At 50.2% G+C, this 10,091-nt stretch overlaps 1 protein-coding gene across 1 annotated transcript; it reads left to right on the top strand.

The window, feature by feature from the left end:
* Window positions 1–7,503: 7,503 nt before the first annotated feature.
* Window positions 7,504–8,007, top strand: KRP23_12099 (RxLR effector protein Avrblb1; the record flags this gene model as incomplete). The annotated part of the gene is made up of 1 exon (XM_067895958.1): window positions 7,504–8,007. The coding sequence occupies one exon, from the start codon at window positions 7,504–7,506 to the stop codon at window positions 8,005–8,007; it is 504 nt and encodes a 167-aa protein (XP_067739707.1).
* Window positions 8,008–10,091: the final 2,084 nt, after the last annotated feature.

Consider the following 10,091-nt stretch of genomic DNA (forward strand, 5'->3'; position numbering starts at 1 on the left):
TAATTCGTACTCGTACACCAAAAAGACTACCGTTTCACCGTGCGTGGTGAGCAGCCGCCGATCCCATTCGAGTTCCGTCTTGGTGCTGTCAACAAGATGCCGCTTCGTCTTGAACTGCATCACTTTAGTCCAGGCCTCCTGTAGTGGCGGCCTGGGACAGGCTGCCTTCAGCAGACACTTCGCACGGTCGTTACCAACGACATGAAGAAGCATGAGAGAGGGGAGAACTCTCAGAGCAATTGTATATTGCATAGTAAGGAGGCATATAGCAAAGCGAAACTAACAGAAGCCACTGCGGCTCGTGCCGCAGCGGCTGCATTGAATACCAGAATTCATTTCACCTCCAAGCAAGGATTCTCAAGAAAGCCAAGGGTCGAAAGACACTACAAAGTTAACTTTAGCTGTGGACAACGATCCAACACGGGCCATGAGCGGCCCCCAGCAGAAGCGAAGTCGGGCGAACACCGCAGGAGATGACGGTGATACGTCGCAGCCGACGACCAAGCTATGGACAGCGTTGGAGCCACCTCCGATTGTCTGTTTCTCGCACGAAGCTCTCGTCAAGTGGCGGCGGGAGCGGGAGCTATACGAGGCGGCAGTGATTGCGCGCTGCCAGGAGTCGGGTGAGTCGCTGGCCACTGTGATGAGGCCGGTGATCTCCACCATCCACCGCCGCTTGCTCAAGACATTTTGTGAATTGGAGCTAAATATGTCAGTGAGCGAGATGACGAACGACAGGCTGGTCACAGCGATTAATCAGATCTTGGCGACAATGATGAATGACCAGATCCCAAATGTTCATGCGATCATGAACCAGCACCTAAGGATGGATCTTCGCCAGAAGGATGTGAAGGCCAGGGTTTTGAACTATTTCGACAAGTTTGATGAACTCATTGAAGAATATGGTTTGAGTGTGGTAATGAAAAGCTGAAATGCCGTTTGTTGACTGAAAATCTGCGTCCCTCTGGCTTGAAGGAGCAGGTTTTGCTGTACCAAGACCTCGATCCGACGGTGAAGATCAGTGTACCGCGCTTGTTTGATGTGATCAAGGCGGAGGCACTCAAGAATCAACAATCCTTTGATCTCTTTCACTCGACTAGGGACAGAGGTTCAGCTAGGACTACGAAAACCGCTCCATACAACAACAATGGAGATCGCAACATCTATAAATCGCAGAAAGGAGATCAGCTGCAGCCAGCTCGCGAAGATCGACGGGACGAACGACCGATGTTTAAGAAGCGCGATGCTGCACCTGCTCAAGGCTGTCTGCACTGCAAGGGCACTCATTGGGTTAGTGACTGTCCTTCGGCTACTGATGAGCAAAAGAAGGCTGCTTGAGAAGCATTTAAGGAGCGCATGAATCGACGCAGGGACGCTGAAGCGTCGAAAATGAAGCGAGTGTTGGGCGATGGTGAAGACCTCGCACCGATGCACGTTGCGTTCAATGAGGTGGTGACAATGCCCTACTTCCCGGACAATGGCACGAAGTACAATGTGATTCCTCGTCGAATTGTGGAGGAATTACAGCAAGCCTATCCGGATGTGAAAGTTGAGCGCCTACAGAAGCCGATTGATGGCAAAGCTGTGGGAGGCGCAATTATTAGCTGTGATGAATCAATTCAGCTGGATATGGAGTTGATCACGCCTGCAGGAAAGGTTCGAATGCGCAAGGTGACCTGTATCATCACGGAGACGGAAGAACATGAGTTCTTATTGGGCCGGCTCACACTAAAGGCACTAGGAATTGATGTTGAAGGTCAGCTTTCTGCACTTGCGAATAAGGAGATTGTCGATTTTGATTCGTCCGAGTCGGAGACTCCAATGAGTTTCGATCCTCCAGACAAGAAGAAGATTATTGCACAACTCTGTGAGCTAATCAACGAAGCTGTTGCAAATGGTTTCCCTGCAGAGCGTAAAAGAGAACTGTTCGAAGTTGTCATGCGGTACGATATCTGGCGCATCGCAATTGGAAATGACCCACCTTCGAAGATTGAGCCGTTCGTCATTCAGTTCAAAAAGGGAACTCTGACAATACGGTGCAGGCCACGCACCTACGCACCCGCGGAGCGCGAGTGGATGAAGGCGTTCAATGAATCGCTGATGAAGCTTGGGTGGGTGTATCGGAATGAAGCTAGTCGATGGGCTAGTCCTGCTCGACCTGTGAAGAAGCCAGGAAAAACAGGAGGACTTCGTCAAGCTGTGGACTTTCGTCGTCCCAATAAGCAGGTGCTACCTGTTGCTGGATCCATGCCCAGTCTCAGTACACGACTTCACCACACGAAGAACAAAAAGCACCGGCAAACTGTTGACTTCCTGAAAAGATTTTGGCAAATGGCTCTCGCTAAAGTAAGTCAAGAGTCACAGTCCTACATGACAGAAGATGGTGTTTTCACGCCTACGCGTCTGCAACAAGGTTCGGTGGACTCCTCGATCCACTTTCAGCAATCGATTGAGAAGATTATGCGTGAAGCGAATCTGTTGTACGAGCATGTACTGGCCTGGATTGATGACCTTCTAATCTACGCAGACACGATAGACGAATTTTTGTCGGTTCTTGACCGTGTCTACTGTACTTTGGAGAAGAATGGACTATTTCTCGGGCTGAATAAAATCTGTCTGTATACTACCGAAGCCAAGTGGTGCGGGCGAATCATTAAAGAGGACGGGATCGCGTATGATCACGAAAGGATTCAGACGCTGATTGATCTTCCTGAGCCGAAAACCGCGGCTCAGTTGCAACAATTTCTGTGTGCGGTAGGCTGGATGCGCAATGCGCTGGTTGATTTTGCTCGAGTAGCTGCACCACTGCAAGCGCGTCTACAGACTGCGTTGGAAGGGACGAAGCGGACGAAGCATGTTGCAGCGCGCGTCGCGATCGATTTCACTGCAGAAGAACGTAAACGTTTCGGCCAAGTTAAGCAACTACTCGCTAAGTCAGCCACGCTGGTGACTCCGGATGACTCGGATGAGCTCATATTGATGACGGACGCCAGCGACGCGGGTTGGAGCATCATCGCGACGGCTGTCGAGAACTGGGATCCTGCGACTAGCATCACCGAGCAACAGCATCAACTCGTGCACTGCATGAGCGGCACGTTCAAGGGAGCTGCACAGCATTGGAGCGTCTCGGAAAAAGAGGCCTTTCCGATAATTAAAGCTGCGACGGACTTGGACTATTTGCTGATCCGCTCTAAAGGTTTCCGCCTATATTCTGATCACCGCAACTTGATTTTCATATTCGCTCCGGGCGATGAGATCAAGAAACATGTACGCGGAAAATTGCAGCGCTGGAGTTTGAAATTGAATGAACTCCGATACACCATTGAGCATATCAGTGGAGAAGACAATGTGTGGGCTGATATGGCCTCTCGTTGGGCTTGCATCGAGTTGCCCAGGGAGACTACGACAGTCAAGCGCTGGCAGACGCAGGATACACATGTGCAGGTGGAGCTTCGTCCACTGCGTCCAGACTCTGAGTGGCCTACGGAGAACGACATCAAATGTGCGCAACTAGCAACGACGTGCACTCGCCCGCCGCATCTCGAAGAGCAACCTAATGGGTTGTGGAGCGATGAGCAAAACCGGTTGTGGATTCCGGAGGACGCGGAAGTGTTCTTGATGAAGCTGGTGGTGATCGCCCACTGTGGCGCAATGGGCCATCGAGTGGTGAAGGTGATGATCAACCACCTCCAAGAACACTTCCACCTTGAGAAATTGGAACCTAAAGCACGAGCATTCTGCAGTCGCTGTCTCTTGTGCTGCCACGTCAAGGGTGGTAAAATAATACCACGACCGTGAGGTGAGACTTATCGTTCCAACGAGCGCAACGAAGCACTGCACATGGACTACTTGTTCATTGGGGACTACAATGGAGAGAGCAACTATCTGCTGGTCATGAAAGATGACTTTTCCCACTACTGCGAATTGATTGAGTGCTCGAGTGCAAATGCTGCCACAGCAGCCATGGCAATTCTGGACTGGAATAGTCGATACGGTATGCCTCAGTTGCTGATCAGCGATACTGCAACGCACTTTAAGAACCAACTACTGGAGGAACTGTGCCACAAAACTCAGATGACTCAGAGCGTTACTCTCGCGTATTGCCCGTGGATCAACGGGAGCGTTGAGCGACTAAATCGCGATATTCTGCAGGTATTGCGAGTCATGCTGTTGGAGTATAAGGTGGAGCAAGATAATTGGGCCGCGCTACTACCACTCATTCAAGCGAATCTGAATCACAGCCCGGTGGCATCGCTGGCCAACCACGCTCCAGCCGAAGTCTTTCTTGGAGTAAAGGCAAAGACTCCACTACAGAAAATCCTGATCGGCAGTGATGCTATTGCGGCTAATGGGGTGACCACAGGTGATTTTTCGCCAGGCGTGCGTGAAGCTGTGGGCAACTTGCGAGCGTCGCTCGATGGCATGCACCGAGAAGTGGCCACGGCGAAGGAAAATCAAACTAAACGCAACCAGAGCAACCAGCGAGGTGCTCGCTCAGTCAACTTTCATGTCGGCGACTACGTTCTCTGGTCTCGAGTCGATGCAAAGAAGAAGGGCAACAAATTTTCGGTCACGTGGGTAGGGCCGTACCGTGTGATTGGCGCAAACGCCAACTCGTTTGAAATCGAGCATTTGATCACTGCTACGACCAAATTTGCTCATGCCTCGCGTTTGAAAATGTATGCGGACCAAAGTCTGGATGTCAATGAGGAAATGTTGGCACACATTGCAAACCAGGACATCTACCTTACTGTGGAAGCCTTCACTCAGCACCGCAAGCACGCAACGCACACTTATGAAATACTAGTGCGTTGGGAAGGCCTCGAAGCCATCGAGGACTCCTGGGAGCCTGTGACGACTATGTATGAGGATGTTCCGATCAAGTTGCAGGATTACGTCGACAGTGCCGCTGACGACGAATTACGCCAGTTCGTTATCCAACTGCGGTCGCATTCGCAAGGAAGAAAGCGTACAGAGACTACTGTCCAGCCAACTCCATCTCACCGTCGTGGCAAGGGTGGCGGGGATGTTGCTGCTCAGACGAAGCCGCCAAAACTGAATCGCCGCCAACGTCGCGCCAAAGGCAACACCAAGAAGTAGTTCAACGCAGATTATGGGGGTAGCTCCTGTACGAAGGTCTGCTTGGAGGGCGGTGTAGTGGCGGCCTGGGACAGGCTGCCTTCAGCAGACACTTCGCACGGTCGTTACCAACGACATGAAGAAGCATGAGAGAGGGGAGAACTCTCAGAGCAATTGTATATTGCATAGTAAGGAGGCATATAGCAAAGCGAAACTAACAGAAGCCACTGCGGCTCGTGCCGCAGCGGCTGCATTGAATACCAGAATTCATTTCACCTCCAAGCAAGGATTCTCAAGCAAGCCAAGGGTCGAAAGACACTACACCTCCACCGTCGGGACTTCCACAGCCCAAGCGTCTCCTCGCTTAATGGCTTGGCCCTTCACACGAGGACTGAAGCGCTCCCAAAGTTTACCCAGTATGTCCTTGAATGTCGCTCCATTGAGGGCGACATCATCTAGCTGCTCTCCAGACCGCTCACGCTGCGCAAATGTAGTCTTGACTATAGGTCGTACAATCAGCTGGTGACGGCGAGGGTCTGTGACTACAACAGGCGCTTCCGTGCTCGTGCGTTGATCTTCTTGTGTCTGCGACACAGGAGATGTTCTTGGTGCTGGTTGTGCTTGCCCTACTTCAGGTACAGCTGAGTCAGGTTATGGTGCACCTCCGGCAACCACAGAAGAGGGAGCTGCCGGAGGCATGGCCAAACGAGGTGATCTTCGAATAGTCCTAGGAGAGCTGGCGTCACGCAGCGATGGCTGTGCTGACTGAGAGAGTCATGTCTTACGAGAGCGTTGACGACGAAGACGAAGATGGCGTTAAACGGGGCGATCTTCATGTAGTTACAGGGGTATAGGGAGAGCTGCGTTCACGCCAGCTACGCGATCGCTGGCTCGCAGTCACGCCTTCCTCGCTAGCGTCCATGTTGCTCTTGGACTCGGATCTGATCCTCTCTCGCCTCTTAGATAGCATAAATGCATTCTGTATAACAGGTTTGGAGATTCAACGGAGGTTCAGCTCGGGAGATTCAAACGCGCCCATTCGGAAAGTTTGAGAAGAACACACAATATCGCTGGAGGTTTTGCCTTATTGATAACCCCTTCTGTGGCTCATTTTCGCTGCTTGTTTTCAACAGTTCGTCTTGAATGCGGATCCGAAGTGTTGCAGGTACGCTGTCGTGGCGGAGCACCTCTTTCGTATATTTTGCCAATTGGTGCGACTTGAGCAGTGCTGCAACCGCTTTTTGTAGTGTCTTGTGTGTTGTTTTCCAAACAGTTGATGCAGCATCCACCACAATTGCTCCGATGCTCTGGTTCGCTCTTGCAGGTTTTATGTCTACTTGTGACCCTTGTACAATAAGCCTTACTGTAGACATACAGGGGCTCGGTTTCAGAGGGATTAGAGATATGAAAGCAGATCTGTACTGGTTATTTTCAATGATCAGAAATACTGGGACAGAGGTGCGTTTGTTGAGAGGGGGCTCTTACATATTTGTTGGACTCATCACATCATGTGATCACGACATGAGTCCACAACTACGGACGTAATCATCACGTCCGTTGTTGTGGAGTCAAACTGAGTTGCCTTGTGCGTTATAATAGCGAAAATAAGGCAGTGTGGTCGAGGTAACCACAAGTACATGTACTGGTTCACGTGTAGATCCGTGCTGGCATCTCTGCGATAAGACTAAGTCGTGCTCTTGTGCTGGCATCTCTATAACTTGTATCTCTGCGATGGGAACGCCATCATCACTGGTACTGTACCTGTATTCTGGGAGACTTCGTCATCACTGTTGACGAAGTCTCCCATAATACCCTTGCATTCAATACATTCAATAGGTACGGTTTACAAGTTGCACTCGTACAACAGGTGCTGGGAGGAAGCTTCCTTCTGGGTCCCTCTATTTCATCGGATTAGATCCGACCAACTATTATACCGGTCAACGCAGCGTGCCAGAGATTAGGTATACTTCATTGTTAGCTACTAATATACATGTACTTAGGTAATCAGTGCAGGTCAAGATGCAAGTTTGCTTGCGTCTAACTATCCAGATAATACTACTACTACTCCGAAGTATACTATAATAACATCAGAACAAATCGTGTCTAAGGATGAGGAGGACGGCTGTCATCCCCTATGATGGGCTTCGGACGCTCGTGATAGGAAAAGTGTATCTCACCTGATGATTGAAATGCTCGGTTTGCTGAGGAGATCGTCTACTTTGGTCTTTCTCTTTTGCATTTCACCCCTCCTTTGAGGTTTCCCGTTCGTTGAAATCAATACAATGAACGCTCCTCAGGTTACTGTATATACTGTATAGATAGGCGAGAATCTATCGACGAGGCCGGCACGGGTCTCCGCATTGGATCATTCCTTAATTGACTCTCCCGAACCAACACCTCTCAACCAACTTTCCAGCTAAAGTCATGCGTCTGTTGCTGTGGGTTTTGCTCATGACTTTGGTCACCCTCCTAGCAAGCGCCGACGCGGATGCATCCAAGATTGCCAACGCCGATTCGACGATGACCTCGAAGTTGGATTCAATCCAAGCTCGTGCGTTACTGGCCCGTGCACTATCTGCTGAATTTAACGCCGACGGTAAAAGGAGCCTAAGAGTGCATGATAACGGCAATGGTGGCGGCGAGTCTTACACCGGGGAGGAAGACGAAGAAAGAGCCATCTCGATTTCAAGCATTTTGGATAAAATCAAGACTTTCCTGGGGAATTTCACAAAGCGTATGGTTGTTGGTGTGACCAAAAAGATCAACAAATGGAACGGAGACTTGGCCATGCAATTGTACAAGAAGGGAGAAACGCCGATCAGCCTCCAAGCCAAGGGTTGGGGATCGAAAAACAAGAAAGCTATGGCCTTCTACAAAGAGTGGTATGACACGAACGTCAAGGCAGGGGTTATCAAAGCCTTGGACTAAGTCGGAATACAGGGGAGGAACCGCGGTTAGAAAATGCTGTTGAGAAGGAAACGCGGTTTTGCTGTGTTATATCGAGTTTTGGTCATTGAAGCAGGTCATCCTGGAATCGTATTGGATCAAACCTAAATACTATCTCCAAGGTACCTGCAAGCTTACTAAACAAACCTCTTCGCCGACTTTCCTTTGAATGAAACTGGTTCTTGTGTTGACGTGCGCAGAGATTCAAAATACAGCGTACATGTATTGGCTTTATATCCGGTATTGATATTGTACATCTCCTACCGCCTCTCAAATCAACAACTGTCAGGAGACTCTCGTGAGGTCTCGTGATTGTGTTGAGTACGAGCGATGATTCAGTACAAGCAAGTGGTGCAACAGATTCGAGCCACAAACAGAAACTTCAACACGATAAAGGAATTTAACGAGACAGTAGTGAACCCACGTAGCAGGTACGAACCAGTGTAGTGGGTGAGCGAGCGAGCGAGTTCATTGTGGAAAGGAATAAAGTCTACTCCTGCTCTCGCCGATCAGACGTGGGCTAACGTGTTTGGTACTTTCTCGGGCACCTTGACCACAAAGAACTACTCGAGTGCTTTCAAGACGAGACCTGGGGCACCTCGGCACACAAATCCAAGACTTTCTCTGCCTAAGTACTGCCAACACCAGTCTTTCAACTCACTAGTAGTGAGTTGAACGATTGTGGCAACAACCATTTCGAGAAACATAACAACCGCAGTCTCATCACGCAGATTCTTAGATGGTAGTAGAAATCAATACCCCGCTCTTGGATTCGTCCATTCCGGGGTTTACTTCGGCAATAAATGACAGCGTGGCGCGGTGGGATCCAAGCGACGACCTGGAACACCAAGGGAAACCACACTGCACGCGTCCTACTTGGGTTGGCACCGCCCCTGAAGCGCAGAAACTCAGGACGGCGACAGGCAGCACGTTGCTGTACCTAGTGATGCCTGGAAAATGAAGGAGAAGATGCAGCTCTGGAGCACGCTGGGACATTCTGAAGGGGCTCGACGCCCACTTTCGACTCAATTTGAGCTCGGGTTCGGATCCTCATCTATCATCAAGTGGCTCTCATCGAAGCGCCCCGTCGGTTATGTCCGTCATGTCCGCTGCAGCACGGCCTGCTGAGTGCGCGCATCCAGGGTAGCGGGGTGTGATAAGACTCACGGTATTATAGGAAACGTCCACTGTGGGTGCTAGCGGCACATTCGCATCCTGCCGAGTCGGTTGCCGACTCCGAGTAGATGTCCATTTGCTCGTATTAATAGTAGCCTGCGCATCTTTTTATGGCGAGATTACTGGTTGGGTGTCAGTTGAGCTGCTCGGGTGGCCAAGTCCTCGCGATACTTTCAAATGCCCCTGTCAAGAAGGAATGATGAAGTGTTGGGCGCCAATTCCACACTCAGCTCGTGTTCCTGGCGTCGTAAGTCGTTAAATCCTACCTTCCACCGTTGTCAATATAATACACTCGATGTCTGCCTCCATTCTCGTTTTCCTCGCTCTCATTGTTATTATGTAAGAGGCTGCCGTGAACCCTGTTAAACACATTATCCGCTTGTTCCGATCGCTACGCTCACTGCACGCGGATAATACACCCCCGCACGTGACTCCCAACTGAGTTTACTATTGTGCAGTGCCAACCGTCAGCATGTGAACCAGAATCCCAACTGACCATTTCGTCCAAACTAAAACGTATCTCGTTCATCATCATTTCAAGGCGTGTAGGTGCTCGTGGAAAGCTCTTAGCGCCAATAGGTATACGACCGAGGCTGTGTGTCAGCAAAAGACTGTCCAAGCACCATCTCCGGTAGCGTGGATGGTAATTTGTGCAAGTCGACGCCCACCGAGTCTGTGATGTGAGTGCGCTACCGAAGACGAGAATACTTTGATACCTCGATCCAGTAGATTGAATCGTTGACTGGAAGAAGAGAGGGTCGTGTTGCAGTTAAAATGCTAGCAACTACATGTAGATTGTCAAAACGACTTCTTGAAAAGTTAGCGCACGTTGACTGCTCAAGATTCGCAGTAGAAAAGTCACGTTGGCGGTTGAAAGAGAGCAATGGAAA

Source organism: Phytophthora ramorum, assembly GCF_020800215.1.
Source record: "Phytophthora ramorum isolate Pr-102 chromosome Unknown Phyram_PR-102_s0014, whole genome shotgun sequence".
NCBI lineage: Eukaryota > Oomycota > Peronosporomycetes > Peronosporales > Peronosporaceae > Phytophthora > Phytophthora ramorum.